This window comes from Protomyctophum bolini, assembly GCF_963924005.1.
Source record: "Protomyctophum bolini genome assembly, chromosome: 12".
In the NCBI taxonomy this organism is placed as follows: domain Eukaryota; kingdom Metazoa; phylum Chordata; class Actinopteri; order Myctophiformes; family Myctophidae; genus Protomyctophum; species Protomyctophum bolini.
The window spans coordinates 41,604,059-41,631,534 of NC_137873.1; the positions used below are offsets into that span (position 1 = coordinate 41,604,059).

Below are 27,476 nucleotides of genomic sequence, written 5' to 3' on the forward strand. Positions count from 1 at the left end.
GATTGTGAATCACACACACCTCCACTGCCTCCTCCACAACCTCCACCTCCTCAATGGCCTCCTCAACGGCCTCCTCAATGGCCTCCTCAATGGCCTCCTCAACGGCCTCCTCAACGGCCTCCTCAATGGCCTCGGGCTCGGCCACCTCGGCCTCTGCCTCGACCGCCTCGGGCTCGGCCACCTCGGGCTCGGCCTCGAGCACCTCGGGCTCGGGCTCGACCACCTCAGGCTCGGCCTCCTCCTCCTCCTCGAACACCTCCTCCAGAACCTCGGGCTCCTCCTCAATAATCTGGACATTTATGTGTATGTATATGTACGTTTATTATTATTATTATGGCTGTCAAAATACGTAAAAATTGAAAAGTGAAAAAGTGAAAAAAGTGAAAGTGAAAGTGAAATTGAAATTGAAAAGTGAAATTGAAAAGTGTGAAATTGAAAAGTGAAAGTGGAAATTAATTATATAAAACATTTTAACTTTTTTCAACTCAATTAATGCATGCATGATTTGGACATAGATTGAATGGTGATGAATCGTGATTAAATTGTTTTTTTTAAAGCTGTAATGGTTTGACAGCCCTATTTTCTTTTTAACTACATAAGAGAGGATGATTTTCATCGATTGATTGATTGATTGATTGATTCCATTCATTCTACAACATGCCATGCTGCGACTGTGGAGAGTCGGGTCGGGTCGGGCCTCATGCAGAAACAGAACCCTGATTGATTGATTGATTTCATTCTACAACATTCCCTCCATGCTGCGCCTGGGCACGGGCCTCATGCGGAAAACGGAACCCAGCCCAACCCGCTCGTCTCTTACTGACCTCCTCAGGCTCTGGTTCAGGTTCTGGCTCGTCCTCCGGCTCCAGTTCGGGTTCCGCCTCAACAAGTTCCTCAAGCTCAGGTTCTAGGAGAGACACAGAGAACATCAGTGGACTGTGAGTAGGGGGCGGGTTGAGAGAGACAGAGGTACGTATGCAAGGCAGGGGTGGTCAACTTTGAAGATTGAGAGGGCCACTATATTACCACATTTTTGCTATATTTGAATTGAAATCGTGAATTATATATATATATATTTATATATTATTTTTTGCTATTTTTGCTATTTTATTTCAAATGCATTTAGTTATACTTATGTTAACTTCACGATTTTAAATGCAAATACATTGGACACCAAAAAAGACAATACATTTTTAATAGACTGAAGTAATTCAAGCGAGTCATGTTTGGAATTGTAACAGCTGAAATCAGTAATATATCAGTATTCCGATATTAACCTGAGGGCCACATTAAGTGACGGTGAGGGCCGCCCGCACGTGGCCCCCAGTTGCCCATGTATGAAAAAAGGCGCCTACAGCAGAATTAAATGGTATGGCAATGGAAGCCCATTTGAAAGGATTTTGTGACAGGGTCCCCCATAAGAGAACAATAATTTTGTTGGTCAATTTTTTTCTCCAAAAATGATTCTGAAATTCGTAAGAAAAACCGTGTCAAAGTAGTAGATCTACCATCTCACAACGCATGAAAAATAAAAGTGTTTTAACCGTTCCTCGTTTAGCTCGGAACCTCTTCAAGTATGCTTTATCCCTTTGTTTCCTACTTTAATTATTTACTTTAGTTTCTTTTCTCTTTTCCAAGAAAATTGGGAATCAGAGAAAGCTGGACGATGAAATTGTTAGTTATTTATATATCATTGTGCTGAAAAGGGCCCCAGTGCTGTAAAACATTATTGCCGGTTATTACATTTAGTCTTCAGGTAATAGTGATTTCACACTACTTTATTCATATAATAGATGATTTTTAACTGGACGGGACTTAAAGTGCAGATGGAACAATATCCATCTGTTGGCATTACTGGATTCACGCCATTTTGTTTCATATTTGCACATGCACGCACACAGACACACACACAGACACACACACAGTCACACACACACACACACACACACACACACACACTCCTACCTGGCGGCGGTGCAACCTCCTCCTCTTCGAAAGCAGCTTCAATCACTTCCTCAAGCACTGGCTCCGGTTCTAGAGAAGGTGAGGAGGACGAGACAGAGAGTAAGCCAAGGATTTCATATCATAGTAGTGGCAATAATATACTGACACTGTTACCTCTGGAATGTGATCAAACCAAAGGATACTAGTCTGTGCATGTTGTGTACTAGTAGAGGTGTCCGTTTTGTCTCTGTGTTCATTTAAAGTTGTGAGATTTTGGCCTGGGCCGGCTTAGCGGTACAGGCACTGTGGCTGGTAATCCAGCATGACAGTGGTGTGTTTTGCGGGTTCGAGTCCTGACAAACTTTGCTGTGTCTACCTACTGTAAATCTATCAAATAAAAGCAAAAAAAAAAAGCCCCAGAAATATCTTTAAAAAAAATAATAGTGACTGAGATTTTTCATCTGAAGGGCCTCAGGCGGCTGATGGATCGTTACATTTCCACCAAGCCGACATTCAGGACGACATGGAAACTCTTTTCCACGTCCACTTTTAGACTAACCAATGAGAAATCAGTCATTTAGAGGAATTTGTTCTAGTATAAAAACAACAACTGCAGTCCTTTGCTTTTCCATTAGTGGAGTGTTATAACCGCTATATTTTTGCTGAAATATCAATCACCAAGATGTTTTTTATTTTTTATTATAGGGTTCCTTGAATTTAAATGGGTAAGATGCTCCTAGTGGGGTCACTGGGGTGCATACTTAGTTTAGACTAGTCATTGGTTCGACATGGGTTAAGGTTAGGTTTAGGTGTGCTGCCCCGTGGGAGGTTAGGTTTAGACTAGTCATTGGTTAGACATGTGTTAAGGTTAGGTTTAGGTGTGCTGCCCCGTGGGAGGTTAGGTTTAGGGTGAGGGTTTGAGATAGGTTGTAGTTGTAGGACTAATGACTGGTCTAACCAATGACTAGTCTAAACCAAAAACTGTCTAAACTAAGTACTGCACCCGTTGCTAGTTAGTCCAATAATTTAAGCAGAACAGAACAGAACAGAACAAAGCCTGAAAAAGAATATATATGTATTGTTTTACAACAGGCAAAAACCTTCTTTTTTTTTTGTTGCACGTGCCACATGCTGCACTGTTGCACAATACGTGGTCGCTGTTGGCCAACACTGAGGAATACTTGCGACATGTAGTAGTCGGTACTTTCTCAGTTCAAATGTACTTCACCTGTCAAAATGTACTCTGCATGTAATATTTAACCAAGGAGGACACCAGATAGCTGCACTGCAGAATGGATAACATATAGCCCCACTAAGTGACCATATGCGTGCACAGACTCACGTACTGTATAATGTCTTGTGTCCATTCTTAGAGGGGTTTTTCATTGACCGAATACAAGACGGCTCAGATTATAAGACGACTCATTTGTGGGAAAAGTAACATTGAATGACAAATAGTCTAGTCCCCGATTATAATACAACCCTGATATTTCCATTTTGAAAGAAAGAAAAAAAAAAACGTAGTCTTATATTCAGACCGGGGGGGGGGGGGGGGGGGGGGGGGGCGGTGTGTGTGTGTGTGTGTGTGTGTGTGTGTGTATATATGTTTTTTTACGATAAAAATAAGTAACTTTTTCAGTCACAAAACTTCTGAACCTTTATCTTCAGTCACACGACTGATGAAATGTTTTGCCAGCCAATATGAGGCAGAGGTTGATGTGTTTAGGCCCGGGGTCTTTTATTGCCTCAGGACTGTGGAGGGAGGGAGGGGGGGACCCCCCATTCGCACATAAATGCATAATTGCATATACAGTAACAGTATATCTGCATGTGCCCATAAACGCTTGCATGTCATGAATATATAATCTATATTGACATCACATGTACAACTTTCTTTTAACTTGTGCATGTCAGTGTTGATTTTGACAGCAAATTTAGATTTTTAGTCAAGAGTCTCTAGTCACCTAAAATGTGTTAAGTGTGTTACACTTGCTGAAAATAGCCGGTCTACAAGCTCACAACGTGTCATACCGTGACGCGTTGTGAGCTTGTAGATGTGCCATTTTCAGCATGCAACGCAAGTGTAAAATGACTTATACTGGATCTCTTGTCCACTGTGTCCACTAGTCTAGTTTTGTGTTTTTGTTTGTTAATTTGTTGATGAAATTGTCAATATATTTAGTCATCCTAGTTTTCATTTAGTTTCAATTTAGTTTTTGTCAGTGAAGAAAGGTAGTCTCGTCATAGTATTAGCCCATTCTGAACGGGAACCCATTTTGGTGTTAGCATCATTTTATGCTTTAGCTATTTAAAAATAGCAGATCTACAAGCTCATAGCGCGCCACCGAGTGGCGCGCTACGAGCTTGTAGGTCTGCTATTTTTGAAAAATCGAAGAACGACTGACATTTTTAGAATCTGATCTCAGGTCAGAATGGGTTAATCAGACCAGTGTGTGTCCAGTGGAAACCTCGTATGAATCTGATCTCAGGTCAGAATGGGTTAGTCGACGAAATCAACACTGGTGCACGTACGTGCATGAATGAGTGTCATACCTTCAAATGCAGGTGCTTCGACGGGGATGGCGCTCTCTGGCATGGGCGGTGGCACGACAACGGTGGCCTTCTCTTTGAGTCCTACATGATGGGACGATGCACAGGCGTGTTGGCATGACAACGAAACATTGAGCGGAATCCACCATGCCGCCTTGGTGACCAACAGGGCATGGTGGCACCAAGGAATTACGTGGTTATAATGATGATACACGAAAACACTGTACACGTTACACTACACATGTAACACTGACGCAACATCCACAGCTAAGAATAGCACAGAGAGTGTGTGACTGTACAGTACGGATGTGCCATTTCCAACTCTTCACGCTTTCCTGATCTTTCCCTGAAGATTATTTTCCTGGTTTAATTCACTGATTAGCCCAATGCTAATTCTGCTGCTTTGCTACGGAGAAGAAGTGTCCAACAGATTAACTCTCATCAATTCAGGGAAATCTGAATAGAATGAACAATGAACACCTTTTATAACATGATTGTGTCAATGCAGTGACATTCAATCTATTGAATTGTTCCGTTTCTGTCAATGCAGTGACATTCAATATATTTAATTGTTCTGTATCCGTCAATGCAGTGACATTCAATCTATTGAATTGTTATTTTTCTGTCAATGCAGTGACATTCAATATATTTAATTGTTCTGTTCCTGTCAATGCAGCAGTGACATTCAATATATTTAATTGTTCCGTTTCTGTCAATGCAGTGACATTCAATCTATTGAATTGTTCTGTTCCTGTCAATGCAGTGACATTCAATCTATTGAATTGCCAATGGCAAGACAGGTGAAGTTCTCAAAATGGCACATCTGCACATGTCAACATCAGATCATATTTAAGACACTCATAACAATATATGATTCACGATAAAAATAAAGTCATTTCTATATTCTCTATAGGTGAAAAAGACATGGGTTTTCTGTTGCTGTTGACTCTTGGAGGTTGCACACCTGCGGTTGTCATGGTTTGATTGGCTATGGTCTGACTGAATTAACAAATGGGACATTTAGAACGACTTGCCTGAACCCTTAAATCTTTCTTTTTAACCAGATCTGATGGCATGTCCATGTTTAAGCAATTACATGTTCTGATCTTGCTCACATATATGGTTATAATTAGAAACCGATTTCACGCTCCTCCTGTGTAAATGCAACCTTTGTTCGACTTGGTTTGCAGCCCTAAGGGCCAATGACAAGGTCTGCTGGACAGAGGTCAGTGGAGATAGAAGAAGTGCAAAGTGGAAAAGAGATCAATTACAGCCTGTACAAGTGTACGGTAGTAATGTTAATAAAAAGGTGCCTGTTTTTCCTTCCCGTTCATTTCCCCAAGATCCACCTATTGAAAGTCATACCGTGTTTAATTAATCAAAACATGGCTGTATGCACGCTCCTTTCGCTCGCACCAACACACATTCAATCACACGCAACGCAATTCCCATCGCTTTCAACTTCACAACCTGATGGACCCAGGCAATGTAAATTATCCAACAACACACACACGCACACCAACAAAAAACTGGAAAACCAATCACTTTATTGACAATGAAGAAAATGCATTTACAGTGCAGGCAAAATTTCAACCATGAACCGCGTCTGACAAAGTTTCAAAAGCAACCAACTCGTCACACCATGAGGACACGAACGCTGAACTGTATTCATTCCTTCCGTCTCCTGGTTCATCATTATCCCCCTCCCTCTGTTCCAATCCTCTCTCCTCTCATCCTCCCCTCGGCTGGCTTCTTTCCCCCCAACTCATGTTGCTTATTTGAGAGGAAAAAGAGTATGTTTATGTCTGACGGGCGAGGATTGGCTAAAAAACATTATGGGCTTTATGCACATGGATGTTTTTCCACCTCATATTAGCCATGGGTGGTGGTTCCCCTTGGCTGGGCTCCACACCAGTGTAAAAATGTACCATTACAGGTCTATTTTGACACGGACTCAAATTAACACCGAAGAGGTTTCAGTGCACTGGGGAAATGGGACTTCCTGTGTGAGGAGTCCTTATATAAACTACAGATCGAACTCCCTGCGACTTCATTTCTTGCCCCCTTTGCCCTTTTTTGTTTTCTCTTTGTCAGGCTCTTTCCCTTTACTCCTGTCCTCCTTCTCGGCTTTCTTCCCCTCCCCCTCTCCCTTCTTCTCCTCCTTTGATTTCTTCCCTCCCTCCTCCTCCTCCTGCCCCTTCTCCTCCTCTCCCTTCTTCTTCTTCTTCTTCTCCTCTTCCTCCTCGGCCCTGGCTTTCACCAGAGCTTTCTCCAACTCCTCCTCCCTGGCTTTCACCAGAGCTTTCTCCATCTCCTCCCTCACCATTTTCTCCTCCTCTTCCAGCAACCGGGCGGCTACTCGCTCCTTGGCCTTGGCCGCTATCTCCTCCCTCCTCAGCCCCAGCACCATCTGCGCGTCCTCCTTGGCGAGGATCTTCCTGACCTCGGCCAGGGCCATCTTGGCGAGTTTCTTGGCCTCCACGCGTTCGTGGATGACGACTAGCTGCTGCCTCAGGGCCTCTCTGAGCTTCGCGCCCGTGTCCCTGATCAGAGTGTTCTCTGAGGTGGACGTATAGGGACAACAGCGGTGGGTTTTAGACGGGTTTACAAGTCGTACATCTAGTTATGGGAAGCAGGCCAGGCTGTTATTGTTCGTCGCTAGTCATCCACGGCAGGGAAGGGCAAAGCTTAGTACTGGTATTTCAAGATACCGGGAGGCCTGTTAAAGCCCTGCTGGCTGTTGAGTCGGGTTCAGTGTCAATGGGAGGAAGGCCATGCTACGCTATAGGCTCTGAAGAGCATTAGAGCAACGAGAGCAGGCTACAGAAAATGAAATCCAGACTAGTTTCAGGCCTCGGGTCAGTTTGTGTAGATAAGGCTAGACAGACGTCATGCCATTCTCAACATTAGCTAAGTTTAATCAATTGCTGCCACACAGCAAAGTCCATTAGTACCATATTAACCACGTAGGTAAGACACATTTTATACATGGGATATTTTTTTTAAACTTTTGAAAACGCTTCCCCAATATAGTCACGCTATAGGGTTAAAGTGGTTAAAGTCTCCAGTGTCATGAAACCAAACCCTCATGCCAACAGCACTCCTCAGTCAACCTTGTAAATATGTACGGCGAGATTCATCTCCTACTGTAAATTAAAGGCTCGCCAGACATTCTCTCAACATCATTCAACAAGTTAATGTTGACTCGCTCTCATTAGTTGAGCTGTAAAATGTTAAAAACAGCAGTCCACTCAGATGCGTTACCAACGCCACTAATGTGTTTAGAATGGGAAGTATACATATGGTTTACTAAACACGTGTTAACACTCAACCAGGTATGTCACTACTGTAACAGCACCATCATGACTCTGTTATGTCACTACTGTAACAGCACACGGCTCCATGCATCGTACTGGTACCTTTCTTAGCTCCACTCGTGGCCTCATCTCCTGGTTTCTCATCTAATGTTACACAGAAACAGGACAATGGTGAACCTCACTGGAACTGTGGACCGGCTCGGATGGAATTGCCATGCACTGCACTTCCCAATTAGAATTTGTAACACACACACACACACACACACACACACAGTCACGCATGCATGCACACATCATTACATTTCTTTGGCAAAGTCCCCCACCACCCTAGATAGTAGGTAGTTGGGCAAGCCAGCCGCAACAAAACCTTATAAATTACACAAATTTAAAAAAAAAAGGAGCCTTGGAAGATAGCTCCAAGCGAAGTTGCTTGGAAAAAATATATGCAAATCGGGCTTTAAATTGACAAAATAAACTTTTAGCTAAAGCTCTCTCCAAGCCATCAGAATGTGAAGCCACCTGTAATGGTGTGTCTAACAAGTGTCAAACATAATGACAAATTATTATTCTTTTCCCTGGCTTTACGCATCTCTCACTCTCTTATCCTTACTGGCAGCAGCCATGTTGGGTCTTTCCGAGCTCTATGCTGAATTCATTCAAAGATCCATAATTTACCATGACACGCCATCCCACGCCACTATAGGTACAAATAAGTACAAGTGGCCATGGTTGTCTCTCCCCATACCGCAGAAGTGTTACGTCCTTAACCCATTTTGACCTGAGATCAGATTCTACAAATGTCTTCTACATCCTGACAGTTTTCTGAAAAAGCTATGTTTCCATGTCAGTCGTTCTTCGATTTTTCAAAAATAGCAGACCTACACCAAAAGGGGTTCCCGCCCCAAAATGGGTTAAGTTCCTTGGAGCCTTTATTTGCAAGTGAGATGGGCATGTTTGCAAGATGTTTTTTTAATTGAATTGACGCACATTTGAATGAGTACCAAGGAGAGTGACATTAACATCACTAATATGGATTGGACTTTGCATTGATGGTGGTCCTGCATGGCATTGAACTCACCATCCCACTTGGTGAGTTCAAGGCAATATCTGTGAACATTGCGCGCTTCTGGTCTCCTAAATGTCACACAGACCAAGATGGCTAGTCTTGGTTTCCACATTATCGTCATGTACTCATTCAAGTACACAACATGGCAGAAAGTAAATCAATTCATAGCTCACAGACTACAATCTAATGCACCTACAGAGGCCTGGTACAGAGGCCTGGTACAGATGCTGCTCTGATGCCAGTCAGATACACAGTACCTCGCTCTCTCCTGAAACAAGAGACTGACCAACACAAACTACCTCTGGAAGAATGTTTTCTCTGCAACACAACAGCTGAGGTGGGGCTCCGTGACCCAAGCAATTTCATTCCCGATTTCCCATTGGTTTCAATGGAGAGTTTTAGCATCACGAGGCCTAAAGTTGACTCACGGACATGCCATCCATGTGGATGGACACTGACCTTATTAGGCATGCTATGAAAAAAATCCCAAGACTGAAAACGATTTTTTTTGCATATCTGCACTGATCTCATTAAATGACCCCTATGAATTCCTCAGGACTGAAATCCGTCCCCAGGACTGAGAACTTTAAGCCCTGAAAAAAGGCAGAGAAGCCATATTTGGTCACCCACATCGCCAGCTTTGGTTTTGCATAAAAGTAGTCTATGCACTTCTATATACATTTCCAACGTGTAAATTATTTACTGAAAACAAACAGTATTCTGTATTTATAATTCATAAGGGCTAAGCTATGTCTGAGCTCCTATCAACAATGAAAAAAAATCTTCTTACACTTTACTATCTTCAACTTTTCGCCGTCTCACCAACACCCTGTGACTAAAAAGCCAGAAAACCCACAAATGTGTGGAAAAACTTCAGCTGGAAAGATTTGCAGGCTTGTGACTGATACAGTATCACAAGTTTAAATCCACCAGCCCAGGCCGACTATTCTCTGAGTCTGGAGGAAGTTAATGGGTATTATCTGCTCTGCCTTCCACCAGCACCTGCATGCCGTCATCTCTGCAACACTGTGAAACACTGACTGTAGTTGTACCCTGCAGGATTTGTTTATGTTTTGTTTATCAGGTTATAAACTATATGACACTCTGGAAGTAAAAAGAAATCTGCATCTCCAGCCAAATTAAACGATAAGGAATGAGCATGCCACATGCAGGACCACGTGCTCATCAAGGCAAAGTCCAATCCATATTAGTGATGTTAATGTCACTCTCCTCCCTTGGTACTCATTCAAATGTGTGTCAATTAAATTAAATTAAAAACAAACATCTTGCAAACATGCCCATCCATCTCACTTGCAAATAAAGGCTCCAAGGAAGCAATACTTCTGCCAAGAGTTCTAAGAGAGTAGTGCGAGGTCAGTGCAGTTACAGAATGAGTCCGACTTAATTCTGCGATGTCACATTTTTTACTTTAAAGTGGTTTAAAGTGTAGGTGTGACATATTCATCTTCATTCTTAATGAACGGGCTTTACAATGCCAATAACCACCTGGTGGCACAAGTGTGGCAGAATCCATTAGAGCTGATAAGTGACTGTGCCTTTGCCGGCGGTACAGAGACCATTACAAATCAGTAGATTACAGACGTGCTTCAAACAAACCAGTCTGTTCAGGATGTAAGTTTAAGCAAATCCATTAGAAATAGAAATAGAAATTTGCATCAGGTCCACACCAAGACAAGAAGAACACTCTGCCATTATCAGTGCAACGCAGAGAAACGGGCGCCTCTCGGAGGTTAATGAGTTTTGTTTTTGCTTTTACGAGTTCACCACGGCTACAAAAAATTGCTCTGACAAAACTTGAAGAACAAGAAACGGCTACGCAATGTTTGGTCATTTCAGTCCTGCTATGCTAGGTCTATAATGTATCTTCAGCAGAAAAGTACATTTCAATATAAAATGTAAGGCCTTCTTAACCCATTGATACCCGAGGCCGAATATGGGAACGCCTTCTAGGGCCTGACCTAAGGTTTCTGAAAACCTTCAAATTTTGATTCATTATTTTTTTAAATAGTTATGTTGCTACATGTATAGCAAAAGCTGATGAGACAGAGCGCGCGCCGGCATCAAGGGTAGAAAAACGTATAGGTTGCACAAGGCATCAATGGGTTAACAAAGACAAATGTGATTGTCCTTTTAAATCAGTTAAGAAATAATAGCGTTTAGATTTGATGCACAACCAGATATTTAGCAATGAAGACAGTCAGAGTGTATTTTAATTCACCCCATATTATAATTCGTACGACAGTGTCGCGCTGCAAAAATAGTCCATCCACAAGCGTGTGCGAGTGTTTTTTAAGATATTATTATAATTAGCTATGACATGCTCAAAATGGGGCCCAAAATGGGGTTTGTCATTATGTTGAAAGAGGTTAAAAGTTGAGAAAAAAATGAATGTATGTTTGTTTTTTGTTTGTTTGCTTTTGCTCCACCCCTATAGAAACCAGTGCATCAGGTTCAGTGTAGCATGCACTTCCAAGTTCCAATTCCTTCCAATTGGAATTCCTAAAATCCACTGCCCTCAGCTCTCGTTTTTCTGGCCTTTGGGTCATGAAAAGTCCTAAGAATCCACCGCCCTCCCCTCTAGCTTCTGTGGCCTTTGGGTCAGGAAAAGGTCTAAAAATCCAATTCCCTTGCCTCTGGCTTCTCTGACCTTTGAGTCACAAACCTATAGCCTACTAACTGGAATTCCGGTGATCTACTACGCCCTACATTCTACAGCACAGGGCCCCGTGGAGGAGGTGATCTACTACAGCACAGGGCCCCGTGGAGGAGGAGACACTACAGCACAGGGCCCCGTGGAGGAGGAGACATTCTACAGCACAGGGCCCCGTGGAGGAGGAGACACTTCTACAGCACAGGGCCCCGTGGAGGAGGAGACATTCTACAGCACATTGGGCCCCGTGGAGGAGACATTCTACAGCACAGGGCCCCGTGGAGGACGAGACACTCATAGGATAAACTCTGTGGCAGACGGTACACTACCATACAGACACCAAATGGCTTCTTTAACCACCAGGCCATCTTGATCCCCAACACGCCTCTACAAAACCACATAGTATTGGAAAATGTACCAGTCTTAGAAAGGAATATAATTATAGAGACCTCAACTTAGCCAGTTATGTATAAAGGGTTGATAAGGCTTTTTATTGAGGGATTGATGATAATGGTGAAGAGGCTATGATGAAATGGGACATATACTTGACAAAGAAAGCAGGGGAAAGGAATGGCAAAGAACTACAGACAGGATAGAAACTGAATTAAACGTTAAACACCTGTAAAACAAGCGTCTGTATGACACCAATGCGCTAATCTATATAAACAACCTAGTATTACTCAAACAAAAAAAGTTGTGAAACCATATATTGATCGATGCCTAATTCACCGAGGACTTCAAGAAAGACACCGGCAGTCTTTACAAAAGTATACAAAACACATGCCGATACTTCACCTTACAGTGTTTAAGATCACGGTTATGTTTTCCATGGCATGCATCAGTAAAAGTGGATAGCAACTCAAGAAGAGGAAGGAACAACCAAACAGTTGTCCAATCCAAGTGCAAATAGTCTTCGCGTAAAATAGTCGGCTCATATCGCTGTTGGCTGCTGCTGACAGTTCGTTGCGGAAACAGTCTATGAATACAATTCTAAGAAAAGAGAATCAGAGAAATTCACGTAATTGTTTTTTAAATTATCCCAAGGGGCGGAACATCCTCCTCATCTCAGTAAAGTTTAGCAACCATTCCAGTTGCAGTTCCCCCCCCCCCCCCCCCCCCCCCCCCCCCCCCCACCCGTGTCATTTTGGCACATCTCTGCGACTGGGGAGAAGCCAGTTTTGTCCATCTGTACTCACAGAGACATTCATTTAGCCTTGGGGCTTCTTAACGGTGTTTTCTCCCTCCCAAACACATGGTTGAACTCCAATGGTGGATAGCCATGCATGCACACAGAAGTGGCATTAGTCCTCAAACAATTCCAGAGAAACCGGTATCCTCCAAGCTACAGGCTAGTCTGTCAAAACAAGCCTCGTCAAAGTCTTCCCAAGTGCACCGTAATGTAGTATAGGCTAATTGGTAGCTTCCGACACGCTGTGCCATCTATGAGATATCAGGCTCAATCCGTCGTGAGATATTTATAAAACTACTGGGATAGTATAGGGGGGGGGGGGGGTGACCATATTCATCACATGGCGGCCATTTTACCCTTACCTCATACTCGGGGGGTATGAAGTAAAAGCAAAATGGCTGCCGTGTGGATAGGTCTATTGGGCTGTGGTGTGTGGTTGGAGCTAGCTGGCCTGTGGCTACTGGTTATGTAGTCCCACTATGACAATCTACTGGTTATGTAGTCCCACTATGACAATCTTCTGGCCCTGATCTCGGCTCTGAGCTCTCCTGACTACTTCCTCTTCCTCATCATCATCATCCTCCTCCTCCTCGTCCAGCTCCTGATTGGCTCCTGTGGAACTGTGCTCCTCCGCCTCCGGGGGATCGAGGGGGTTTATCAGACCATACAGGAAAGTGAAGAAGCCGTTTAGCCAATCAGAGCCGCCCTCCTCCACTTCCGCTAACCAATCCAGAATCTCGGATTCTCCCTGACCACCAACTTCACTGGTCAGGCCTACGCAGACGAGAGGGAGGGAGGGATGGATGGATGGATGGACGGAAAAAAGAAGAGGGAGGAATATGCGTGGTAGAGAGAGAGGACATGGGAAGAAAGGTAGGAAGAAAGGGTGAAGGAGACAGACAATGGGTGAAGGAGACAGACAATGGGTGAAGGAGACAGACAAAGGGTGAAGGAGACAGACAATGGGTGAAGGAGACAGACAAAGGGTGAAGGAGACAGACAATGGGTGAAGGAGACAGACAATGGGTGAAGGAGACATGACAATGGGTGAAGGAGACAGACAATGGGTGAAGGAGACAGACAAAGGGTGAAGGAGACAGACAATGGGTGAAGGAGACAGACAATGGGTGAAGGAGACAGACAATGGGTGAAGGAGACAGACAATGGGTGAAGGAGACAGACAATGGGTGAAGGAGACAGACAATGGGTGAAGGAGACATGACAAAGGGTGAAGGAGACAGACAATGGGTGAAGGAGACAGACAATGGGTGAAGGAGACAGACAATGGGTGAAGGAGACAGACAATGGGGCAGCAAATGACTTGAAGGGAGGATCAACAGGAAGAGAAGAGATGAAAGGATGAGGGGGGGGGGGGGAAATGATGCAAGAGTAGAGAGGGAGAAAAAGAAACGAGAGGAAAAGATGGAGAAGTTTTAAGCTAAGGTTAGGCAGTAAGGGGAACCAGTAAAGCTCTATACCAGACAGTTAGAATTATAGAGTTAGGCAGAGAGACAATGAGGGGGGGGGGGGGGGGGTGGGGGGCGTAGATCAAGATATGTGTTTTAGAGAGCCAGAGGAAGAGCAGAAGGTGAAGAGTTAACCCATTCTGTACGGGAACCCGTTTTGGTGTTGGCATCATGTTATGCTTTAGCTATTGAAAAATAGCAGATCTACAAGCTCATAGCGCGCCACCGAGTGGCGCGCTACGAGCTTGTAGGTCTGCTATTTTTGAAAGAATCGAAGAACGGCTGACATTTTTTTAAGCTGATCTCAGGTCAGAATGGGTTCATCAGACCAGTGTGTATCCGCAGTGGAAACCTCGTATGAATCTGATCTCAGGTCAGAATGGGTTAAATAGAAGTCTAAAAGGGCACTCTACAGCGTCTAGCAGCCTCGACAGACAGCAGCATGCAGCGAACGATTAAGTTCTGTAGAGCCTCCAGCTTGAGGTATTAGAGCTAATGTCTACATTAGACGAGAGTAAACCTCCATATGAAGGAGAATATAAAAGGAGGATTTAAAAAGAAAAGAGTGAGAAAGCACACTACGGTATATATGAAGGCAAAATGGGAACATGCAGCGTTGAGCTGAGGTGGAGCTGAAGCAGCAGTGATAGGCTCTCTCTTGCCAACGGGCATAACGTTGTAGCTCGATTGAAAGCGTGAGAGAGAGAGAGACAGATAGAAGAAATAAATAGACCGGCGGTACTGAAAAAAAACACCTCTTTTGTGTGGCACAGAGAGAGCACGGAGTGTGACAAAACGTTGAATTCTTTGCCGTTTAGTGCTAGTAAGGGCTCTTCAAACTCCTCTACAGATGCAGAGCACTGCTATATGGCGTCGAATGTTATATTCTCGTGATGCAAAGTTCTGAAAACAAAAATAATAATAAACCCCTAGAACCAACTAGAGTCAATGTACGGTAGTGACTTTAGAGATAGTCTATTTCAGCATTACTGTACCGATGAGAAAATACCTGTTAATTCCCATGCAAAGGGAAGCCTAGGTCTCCATGTTAAACCATGCCATCAACTCAACAACTGATGCGTCATATGGTGGTTCTATTAAAAACATTTAGCACTTTTTTTAAAATATATATATGTATATATAATTATTATTGTCCATAAAACCTCTTTTGCTGCATTCTTCACAACCTGTTTTTGTGTGTCTGGAAGACAAGTGTGATTTGTGTGTTTACACTGTGATTTGTGTTGGACTATAGTGCACTTCCGACAGAAAGCAGGATGGATTCTGTCCTCCCATGTGACCATGCAACATGCAGAAGATTTTTTTGCATCACAAACCCGAGTGTATTCAAGGCAACTGGGAAGTTTCTCGCCTCCAAGCCAGCAGGATGAATAAGGAGAGGATTGCAGTGTCATCACAAGAGTCTGAACATGTAATATACCCCCCCCCCCCCCGTTTAGAACCACACACACACACACACACGCGCACGCACCACTGCCTTCTCCGTGGGCTGGAAAGTTCACAGTTGTCATGAACACCGTCTTTGAGCATCACACAGAGCAGAGGTGCTCCCCCAAAAAAAATTACCACTTGAAATCGGCAACCACGGATCACAGAATTAAATGATTGATCAATGAACAATTAACATAACAGAATAAACACTTAGTCCTCCGTATGACTGGTGTGTTCAGTCGGCAGGTTTGGGGTGAAATCTACTTTGATAGGCAATCGAAATATTTTTTTTTCTTTGAAAATAAACCGCAAATATTATATGTTTTAAACTTACCAAGGCTATTATGGATATGTCAACTTTTGAATTTACTTTTTAATTACAACCCAAACCTGAGAGCTAGTTTGTTCTTCAATCTGGGATCAAGGCACATCATGTCCTCGTTACTATTGCAGCAGTTTGTCCCAGGCCGTCTTGGCCTATGAAAAAGGGGTCCGTTTGTCTTGCTCGTTTTTGGAGAACTCTACTCGAATTAGTTTTTTGTCATTCAGCAATAAGTTATAAATTGGAATCAAACCACCTCAAGTCAACAACAACAACAACAACACAAGAGTAAGTCATGCAAGAGAAAACCCAAATCAAACATTTCCTTTGACACACACATTATGCACACACTGCATCAGCGGCCTGCAGAAACCACTCCTTTCAGATTTTGTCTATTTATCTGCAAACATAAAGTGCAGCTTCTCATCTTGTAAAATATGTTTTTGTGGTAAGAGCACAAAAGAGTTCAAAAGTCGTCTTTTGGTGTCAACTCCTCTACTGCAGGACACTGATGATGTCAGAACAATTAAAACACTTGTTATAATTCCAGGTGAATCAAACTTGCCTAGGAGAACCTTAGCATCCTCCACATCAAAATCACCATCGCCGTCAGTATCGTACGCCACGAGTTTACCTACAGCAGGGTAGCCAGGAACAATGTAAAACATTTAACATTAGTTTTAACAGTTACCACTAATGGACTAAAGGTCTAAAGTCCATCGTTTGACATGATTAACTATGGGATGGGATGAGATGAGATGGGATACCCGTTTGTGTTTGTTAAGTCGTCAATTTTTTTCTCAGGCACTTTATGCCACATCAAGTTCCAACGTGTCTGAAGAGTATATAGTTTTGAGGAAACCTAAAGCCGAATTCCTTCCCAATAACCGAATCTGCAACTACTTTGAAGAAGGGCTAGCAAATGCCAGTTCACTGAACTTCTAACACAATACCCTACATTTCTAATGTAGGGCAATATGATGGAATTACAATCTAGGGAGTAAAATATATGACTATACTGTTGGTTACAGCATAGTGTTATTATGGGATACTGTGGGGATATAGAAGGTCTACTTGTGAATCTTGAATATAACAACATTAGCTTAGAACTAATTTTAGACTACTACTACGAAACTCATTGAGGAAGTCTGACTTGACGGACTTGAAAATAAACTTTTAAATCTAATTGGGAAACTATTCAATCTAATTTGTAGCCGTGCTAAAGCTTGGCGACAAGCTAGAGTAGAGGAATTAGACCATGGAGGAGGATGACGGTGGACATGACATGAGACATTGAGACAGGAGCCCTTTTTACCTTGCAAAGCTTCGGACAGGTTAATTTGTAAGTCCTTAGCCTTGTCTGCATGCAGCATTCAGAGAGAAAACAAAACAGACATATTGGGAATTGAAGCAAATAGGAAAACACGAAACAAAAGATTGATAATTCAGAGGATAAACAGTATAGATTACGAAAACACAGAACGTAATTCTGAACCAATTGATAGGCGTTAATTGTGACAATACCGTAAGGCATGACACTCACATGCAACAGAAGAACTACGCATTGACGTAGGTAAAACGTTTCAGTAGTACATTGAAGGATGAAGTGAGAGACCAAGTCGCCGTAAAAACAATGCAAACAAAGTCTAATTTAAACAGAAAACAGTGACACAAAGCATCTATAGCTCCAACATAATCCATTGTCAAAGAAGAACAACGTGTTTGTAGATATATGTGGATTTAAGAAGAGATGCAGCAGCTTTTCATCTCATTTCTATGACACGGCAGTTTTGCTAGATCTGCAGCCATTTCACGGTGGCCATTTTGATTCCATTTTCTTTCCAGCGATAGATTTGGTTCAAATGGAAACACAAATGGCAACGATAGCAGCTTATTTCAGTAATAATATAGCTATCAAGGCACCACCACAGAGTGAAGCTGGAATCACATCCATGAGGCAGAAAATAGTGGAACATCGAGTCTTGCCAGGCCAGTCTGACAGGACTCCATGTTCACTTTGATAATTTGTCTGTCAGCTAAAAAAGTGTTAGCGTGGTGAAACTGGTTGTCAATCAGCAATAACTGATGACTACTAAATCAGCCTGGTGAAACTGGTTGTCAATCAGCAATAACTGATGACTAATAAATCAGCCAAGACTGTGCGTCTGTTCTTGTAGGATAGTTGGTAGATGAATACTTAATGATGACACAGCGACAGCAGGGCTGGACGATATGGACAAAATCTAATATTAAAAAAAATCTAATTAATTTAACAATGTCGTTATTGCAACGATAATATCAATAATGAATTGAATGGTGAGGTTAGTCTCATATCACACCTACAACAATGCAGTTTGCACTTGAGCTTTTCTGCACTTCTAGGTAATTTAGATTAGACACAGATCATATTTAATTTGACACCTTTACAGTCTTCCTTAACATCTTTACTCTCGAGACTGTGCTGTGGCTGCCGTGTTGGTTTTCAGCGCACAGTGAATTTCACGTGCCTTTTAAAGTTTAAAGACAAATAAAGTTGAACCTTGAACTATCGACGTATCGATTTATTGCCCAACCCTGAAGGCTGATAGTTTGTCAAGTTCACATTGCAGCTCTCTGGGTTACCTGCACAGCTCTGTGATGGGCAACATTACCCCCATTCATCATAATGCATGCGTCCGTCCGTCTGTCAGCTGTGCGTCAAGCTTCTGTTATGCATTGCAGCTGCAGATAACTCCCACGGGTCCACGCGCTCATCTGGTGTGAGGGGGTTACAGTTGTTCCGATACCAATACCAGTATCGGAAAAGCCGCTATTATTTTTTACTAACTACACTACATTTATTCCTAGATCAGTGGTTCTCAAACTTCTTAATTTCAAGGATCAACATGACTCAGTGTGTTGTACAAACACTCTCTGAGTTACAGACCTGTAAGGGTCCATTGTTTCGAGAGCCACTTGTCCTAGATTCTTTTTAAATTACACACTGGTATCTGTACTCTTGTCGGTGTTGACCGATACGCAAGCTGCGAGTATCGGAGTTGGTATCGAGAATTTGAAAGGGGGGGAAGAAAAATGATATCAGTACATCTCTAATATTAACCCATTCTGACCGGGAACCCCTTTTGGTGTTATAGCATCATGTTATGCTTTAGCTATTGAAAAACAGCAGATCTACAAGCTCGTAGCGCGCCACCGAGTGGCGCGCTACGAGCTTGTAGGTCTGCTATTTTTGAAAAATCGAAGAACGACTGACGTTTTTTTTTAATCTGATCTCAGGTCAGAATGGGTTAATCAGACCAGTGTGTGTCCTAGTGGAAACCTCGTATGAATCTGATCTCAGGTCAGAATGGGTTAATACATATCTAACATGGTGTACTCACCAAGGACCCCCTGGTAGTCCACCAGGTCGAAGTAGACCACGGCTACGGACGTCCACACTCCGAGCAGAGCCAGCACCATGAACCAGGTGAAGAAGCTTCCTCCTCCAGCTCCACCCTCAGACTTCTTTCCATTCTTATTGGTTACCGGTGGCTTGGCGGCATCTGGAGAGACAGAGAGAGACAAGAAACAAGTGTTAAAAAAAAGGAAATCCTGTTCCGTTTGTTAGGTGGGTTGCCTTTTTGTGCTCGTTCGTTCAGTCCTTTGAAAAAGATAGTCCTATGTTCTGTTGCACGACAAAACTCAATTCATTCAAGTTTGTAATACTGGAACGAATGATAGCAAAAAAATAGCAGACTATAAGAAACAGTGATGAAAATATACTCCTGGGCCATTTGCGTTTACATTGCTTCAGACTGTTCCTGTACATCTTTTGTTCCTATAGTATAGATAGACGATTGGAATTAGATCTGATTTTGGCTATGGGTAGAGGGCCGGCAATGGAGGAGAAATATAGAGAATATAGGACTCAAACAAGAGCAATGGATGGGCGAGGAGTTATTCTGGGTGCCGTTGACAAGCATTGTGGGTAGAAATAGTGTCGAGACCGCATGAACAGGTGTTGGAGAAGTCCGCTGCGTGGTGCGAGGTCAAAACCGACACACGCGCGCACACACACACACACACACACACACACACCTCAAAATGCTCAGTCAGTATTGTATGGCGTGCGGTGCTCATAACACACATACTGTGTACACACACACACACACACACACACACGCCAAGTTGAATTAGCAGCAGTTATAAAAATACTAACATCTCAGGTTGCTCTTAGAAGTAAAAGGTTGACTTCCATTTTAAGCATTGTAGTAGTGTAACAAGTTCGTTTACATAAAAATGCATTACAAATGCATTACATTACATTACAATGCAATGCATTCACGGACGACAACAATGACCACCATTGTACCACATGTTCCACATACTGTATCAAGACTAAAAGGTCTAATAAATCAGCCTCGAACCCTCAAGGCAGTTTGGTCCACATTCTGGTCCGTGAGGCTGCGGTCTCTAGACGTTAGTCTCCTCCAGGCATACGCATGAAGCCGTTACACCATGCACTGAGCAACAGCCACGTATATTATAGACGTTAGTCTCCTCCAGGCATACGCATGAAGCCGTCACACCATGCACTGAGCAACAGCCACGTATATTAATGTGATGAACCACAGGGCCCCAACATTACCGTTACTATGCTCACTGAAATATGTCCAATATGCCAGACAGTGTCACTAAACAAAAACAACTAAAAAGCATAAATCGGAGCCATTATAGTTTAGTCAAATTCGTTTTTTACCACCCCGACAAAATCTGTGATCAAGGGAGGCTGGAAAGGTCACAGGAAGTTCCAGACGCTACCGATCCACGCCAGTTACGACGGCCTCTTGACTGTCCTTGTCCTGCGCTGGTCTATAGTCTCCGAGATGATCAAACCGCCATTCTCACCTTCGGTCGCTGCTGCGATCACCGAGTGGATCTGCGTTATTATGACGGGTTGGCTGGTGGTGGATTCCACCAGTCCGGTCATTGGATCACCCATCCCTGCCCGACGAGTGAACACCAACACACTGCCCGCGGCTCACCGACTGACCCACAAGGACACCGGCTGCACCAGCCAATGGAGGAAGAGTCCAGCCTGGTGGGTCCCCCCCGTCTAGGCGTAATTCTATTTCCTGTGACCCCTCCCTCTCTGGTCTCTCTCCTGTATATATATGTACGTCTGCCAAGACAACCTCTCTCTCTGTCTGTCTGTCTGCTACTTCCCCACCTGGTCTCCTTTTGTAAGCCCGATATGGCACTGGATGTTGAATATGAACTATTTATAGAACGGTTCGAGCAGCTGGCCCTGACACACAGAGAGAGAGAGAGAGCGAGAGAGATGTCAACATCAATGGCCTCAGCAGGTTCAATTCCTCTTTGTCCAATCTACACTGTGCCTAGCTCCATTACATGTCCTCTTTTTTTTCCCCCACAGAGCCGGCCAGCGAGCCATTGGCATACAGTGCCAAATCGGCACGTGCCATGAAGTCGAATGTCTACACAACTAACTGCACACTGGGCTTCAACGTAAAAATAATCACACCTGTGTGAACTAAGTGGTGCAACTCCCCTCTCCCCCTGCCTCTCTCTCTCTCTCTCTCTCTCTCTCTCTAATTAGCACTAGGTAACAGTGCAACACTATCTCTCTCTCTGTTTCTGGCACAACAGCGCCACTTTTTGCCCCTACTGGTACTCATAGCCACACACATAGTCACATAGGTTAACAGTCACGGACGTTGCTGTTCTTTGGAGTGGTTGCACCGCTCAATAAAAAAAGTCTAAGACATGCAGGCAACTCTGGAGTCTTGGGGGGCATTCTCAATGCTCACTTAACATACAGTGAGTGAACAGCATAGAACGGCGTCATAGAACTCATAATAACAGAATAAAGGTTCCATGTGGCCTCAACATTAATAGTAATAATATGACTTATTATTACTCAAGTCAAAATGGTTGCCTTGGCCCCTTGGTGTCAACATCTTTACATAGACCTTTCTAATGGATAGACAAACATCCACTGTCACGGCCCAGTGACATTTATAGGTTGCTGCCATTCAACTGCTCCGCAAATCAAAGCAATGTCAGGCATTTTCACGGCCCCCCCCCCTTTTAGCCTGTGGCATCACAACACGTCCTCTCTGGTCTAGGCCTAGTGACACACAGAGCAGGAAAGAGAGAGAGAGAGAGAGAGAGAGGGAGCATGCGAAGGATTTCATGCCCACCGTACCTCCGTCTGTCACAGCCACATAATTGATTAAAGCACATTTTACAGAGGTAAAGAGAGACTCCCATGACTCGTGAAGATGTGAGGTTGTGTCGAAACTAAAGGGCACCAAGGACTTTCATTTTTTACACCTATAGACCCACACTCTCTGTTATAGAATCACTCAATAATATACAAAGCACTGATTTCAACCAGGGCAGAACTACAAAATGCATGCAAATAAGACTCAAGGACACAGGGTTTCATAGTGCTGTATTTGTCATGCCGTTTACAACAACGGCAGCGTTCAGTACAAATGAATGATGCCCCACCATTTGCGTTTTTTCCGTTTACTTATTTCTTGCACAAACTACAAAGAGCAAAAAAAAGGGTTTTGGGACTTCCATTCCTGCTACAAAAAACATGTATCAGATATGACATGTAGCCTAAAGGCGTCTTCAGATTTTAATGTGTTATTATATAATAAGTAGTTTAATGGGCGAGGTAATTCTTTAGTGTCAACACAGGAAAGGCAGGTTCATAAAAAAGGGTTGGCTGATGTCAGTTATCTAATGTTTCAACCAGTTATATGGAATTATAAGCCTTGTATAACAGCCTCATATGCAGGTGAGGGGGGTGGGGAGGCCAGGGCTGTATTTTGAGCATTATAGAATTAGATTTAACACTCATATCAAGCTTTTAAATCTCATGACAAATATTGATATCGTTAATCTATACGATAACAAAGCCCTATACGGGATTCTTTGTAGTCATATTATAGGCATGGGGATAAAACAGGAATAGCAAGTTCGTCGCCCCGCGCTGAACAAAAGAACCTTTCTTCATTCTGCCTTTTAGTTTTTCCTTTAGATATTACATGCATTTCATATTTCATAATGGAACATTTGGAAACCCCCTAAAATATACTTGCATGGTAATCCTCCCCCGGGATCTTGATGAATCTCAAATAAACCATTAGACAAAATTATTCTAGCTCCACTCAAAGGTGGACATTCTAACGTTCTAATGTGGTACTATGGAAATCTGCATCATCTAATGCTATAACCATGCCATGTTCCTCACACATCCACGAGAGACAACGCATTGATTACACACAACAATACCATCACTGAGGCCCCCCATAGTGGTCCTCAAAACACCCCACAGAACACAATGGCTTATACAGTAGCTATACAACAGTACACGTGTACAAGTTGGAAGTGGGTGTGCCAGTCGCTCTCATATGCTTGAAAACTACCAAACTATTTTCAAGATGCACACACACACCCACACACACACACACACACACACACACACATTTCCTTGCACTAAAATACAAAAACACACGGAGGACACGTACCGATTGTTGTACCGTTCGTTTCAACTGTAGGTTCCATGCTTGCAGCTTGCTTGAATCACACTTGCGTAGAATGTATGTCCTTTTCTCAAAAAATTGTAACTGGAAACTTTTTCGGTTTGTCCCTCCCTCTATCCCTGAAGCCTCTCTCTACCTCTCTCTCTCTCTCTCTCTCCCTCTTCAGTACACATTGTTCAGTTGCTCTCCTTCTTATATAAGGGCTGCTGTTGTGGAGGAATGCCATTGCTTAAGCAGGCTCAAACTCACAACTTGCCCATCTGGATCTGATCACGTGCACACACACGCCCACATTTACATATAGGCTACCTACCCCCCCCAAAGTCCCCGAAACTAGTTTACTTGCGAGTGGGCCTATTCCACTCACATACAAACAAAAAATCAATAACCATTACAGAACATTGTTCAAGGCTGGAGTGCAGACCCAAGATGGCTGACCCCCCAAATTGGGGGTCAGGAAAAAAGCCCCTGCTTTGAAAGATGTTCACGCGGGCACAGTCGCGCACACACACACACACCCACACACACACAGCTGTAGGCCATTTTCATGGAATCCTGACAAACTAGAGTGTGTTCAGCGGGCCTAAACACGGCCCCACTTCTCCATGCTTGCAAAATGCTGAGGGTTCATTAATTTCACTTCATCAGCACATCGATACAGATGTGAGGAATAGATGCCGTTGATGACCTCTGCCTGGCGTTTTGCATCGCGGCTATACAGAGCACAGACAGCCAGAGACAAACAGCGAGGCGGAGGAGAGCGAGACATACCAGGCCATTGGGGGGGGGTTTAGTACACGGATGACCTGGAATGCCACAGCAGAGCGAGTGGACCATGGCAAATCACACAAGCCACTAGTCTCAACTCTCTGGACAACAAAAGGCTCTGAACAGAACTGAACCACCCCTCTCACTCTGCCGTTCTTCTACACAACGTAGCACGGTGATATGGTGCTGTACTCTTTAACCTATACACTCCATAGCATGGTGATGTACTCTTTTAAATGTCTTATTTTCTTTTGTGGGTCAGTAAGTATATAGACCACCAGACGCTGCATTTCTTCTGGTTCAGCATTTTCAACCTTCCTACCATAATATATTTATACATGATTACTTCAAATGTCCCATTTCAAATGTGATTATATGGACAAGGGGAAAAAAAGATTCCTTTTATAAATACATTTTACTGCTGGTATTCCTCTTTTATTAACCCATTCTGACCTGAGATCAGATTCATACGAGGTTTACACTGGACACACACTGGTCTGATTAACCCATTCTGACCTGAGATCAGATTCTAAAAATGTCAGTCGCTCTTCGATTTTTCAAAAATAGCAGACCTACAAGCTCGTAGCGCGCCACTCGGTGGCGCGCTATGAGCTTGTAGATCTGCTATTTTTCAATAGCTAAAGCATAACATGACGCTAACACCAAAACGGGTTCCCGTTCAGAATGGGTTAATTAATTAGACACTGGCAGTAAAATTACTGCCGGTGTCTCTGTAGGAAATCTAAATCTAAAAGAAACAGAAAATCTAAATCTAAAAGAAAACGATAAGATGACTAGAATTGCATGATCAGCAAAAGGGGCCTTTCTGTGTGACAGTGTTGAGTTTGCATGTTCCCCACGTGTGGGCCCTAGGGCAGTGGTTCTCAAAGTGGAGTCCAGGGACCCCCCAAGGGTCCTTGAGGGACGTTCCAAGGGGTCCCCAGCTAAATGATAGATAGTCAGGAATAGGAAACCAAATGGACACATGTACAGTTTACAGTTACAGACCAAATGTACAGTCTGTAACTCAGACTGTACAAACCAAATTGGTTCCATTAAATTGTACACCGCCCTCAGAGTTAAATTAACATTGATTTTACAATATAAATCGGGGTCCCAAAGGTGGAAAATTAAAGCCTAAAGCATGTCAAACTGTGGTGTTTTTTTTAATCAAAATGGTTGAGTATCACCGCTATTGCCGTAAACATCTTCTCTTATGGGGTCCTTGATGGCAAATCGTTTCAAATGGGCGTCTGTGGGCTAATAAGTGTCAATTTGGGGGTTCTTGACATGAAAATAATCAGACCCGTCTGAAGTGAGTGCATGGTGTTGTTCTGTACAAGCCCTCCTCCCTTGCCTGTGTGTGTCTTAGTGGTGAACAAACGCTATAACGCTATTTTCGTGCTCGGACACAGCCAGGGACAGACCCAGCCACACACACATAGCCGTCTATAGCAGTGGTTGCACCACTCAAAAAGTTTAACCCATTCTGACCTGAGATCAGATTCATACGAGGTTTCCACTGGACACACACTGGTCTGATTAACCCATTCTGACCTGAGATCAGAGGTCAGTCGTTCTTCGATTTTTCAAAAATAGCAGACCTACAAGCTCGTAGCGCGCCACTCGGTGGCGCGCTACGAGCTTGTAGATCTGCTATTTTTCAATAGCTAAAGCATAACATGATGCCAACACCAAAACGGGTTCCCGTTCAGAATGGGTTAAGAACCACTACCCTAGGGTAGGTACCCTCACACAAAAGTTAAAACATGCAGTAATCCTGGTCTCTATATGGCCAGCCGGGGCACCTGATGGGAGGGGAAAAGGAACTGGTTGGAATAACGTGTTCCTTCCTCACACTCTACGTCCATTCGTCCAACCGAGGGAAACTCCCCCCCTGTCGGGTTAACCCATTTTGGACTGAAGCAGATTCTAAAAAAAAGCCTTCTAAATCTGAAAAACTTTTTATATAGCAGCATCAATGTCATTTTTAAATACTGTACATATTGTACAGAACCCCAAGAGGGGTTTCCGTCCAGAATGGGTTAAAAGAAGCAGCTTGGACTCCCCATGCATTGAATGAAACATGGTGAGGTCAGTCCGTTTCTCTCCCCAGGTTTTCAGAGGGAGTGTAGCACCCGCCGCCCAGAAAAAGTAGAAAGAAAAAGAAATGTTTTTCCCCAATTAATGAAATCACAGTACAGAAGGACAGGAGAACTGTGAGTAAAGTTCCCAGCCAGGCAGCAGAGGCTGCTAGAGAGTGCTCTGCCTTATACGACCGTCCACTCTCACCACAGCACTCCAAATGTGGGAGTTTCTGGCTGCATACCACTACAAATGTCATCTCAATCCATTATCATCATCACCAGACTATAATCATCATACTATAATCTTCATACTATAATTCACTCAACGTATGAAACACTGGTCGTAGCTCCTCAGTGCCTGCACCAATCGCCGATGCACCAATTGACTTTTCTTCAAACCACACTTTTTGTTCTTCCACCTACAGCTTTTGTGCAAATCCCACAAAAAAACGGCACACGTGATCTCTGGACCCATCCGATTAAAACACCACAGGCAGAATTGTCATTGTTCCTTATCGTTAGGCTGTAATCGGCGTCCAATGTTAGTGGGAGGGGCCCCGTTTTACACAAAATGACACAAATAAACCAACGGAATGTCTCCAATCCACCCCAAATTTCATTCACATGTCGAGGGTGGGTTTAAGCAACGGAGAGCCCAAAGCAATTCCATTTTCATCCATAGGGGGCGCCGCAAATGCAGCATTTTTTATTGCAAAAACATGCTTTTTGGGGGATAGATACGCTATATGTTTGCGATAGCGTAGCCTACGTGCGCTATAGCGAGACAGGACAATTCCCTCCCCAATCAGTAATGTGATCTATTGCATAATACCCACAATACATAATTTATTGCATAATACCCACACTGTACATCATTTGGTGTTCAGACGAGTCATATATTCAGAACAGGTCATTCTGACTCCTCAGCAGAAAAGTGTTCCTCAAAAAGAATGCTTCTGCAGGCCCTTTGGGCTATACGTCAAGATATCAGCTGCCATGGGATTCAATGATGTTGCAGAAATGGAGAAATGGATGCCTTTCTCTAGAGCTACTTTATATCACTATGCTAAATGCCAAAACTTGGA

At 43.4% G+C, this 27,476-nt stretch overlaps 1 protein-coding gene across 11 annotated transcripts in view; it reads right to left on the reverse strand.

Moving 5' to 3' along the window:
- asph (aspartate beta-hydroxylase) overlaps positions 1-27,476 on the reverse strand; it is a 46,887-nt gene that overhangs the window by 11,970 nt on the left and 7,441 nt on the right. For 2 of the 11 annotated variants that reach the window (XR_013964975.1, XM_080777219.1), the window contains exons 1-8: positions 20,865-21,189; positions 19,358-19,519; positions 17,293-17,337; positions 16,543-16,611; positions 4,498-4,578; positions 1,966-2,034; positions 825-907; positions 14-289 (exon numbers count right to left, since the gene is read on the reverse strand). Coding sequence is in view for 10 of the 11 variants with exons in the window: in XM_080777219.1 (XP_080633345.1) it covers positions 14-289; positions 825-907; positions 1,966-2,034; positions 4,498-4,578; positions 16,543-16,611; positions 17,293-17,337; positions 19,358-19,519; positions 20,865-20,958 (879 nt within the window). In the remaining variant the exon portion in view is untranslated. Of the gene's footprint in view, positions 1-13; positions 290-824; positions 908-1,965; positions 2,035-4,497; positions 4,579-16,542; positions 16,612-17,292; positions 17,338-19,357; positions 19,520-20,864; positions 21,193-23,521; positions 23,682-27,476 lie in introns of those variants that run through there. The other 9 variants (XM_080777228.1, XM_080777223.1, XM_080777225.1 and 6 more) reach the window with 9 other exon arrangements.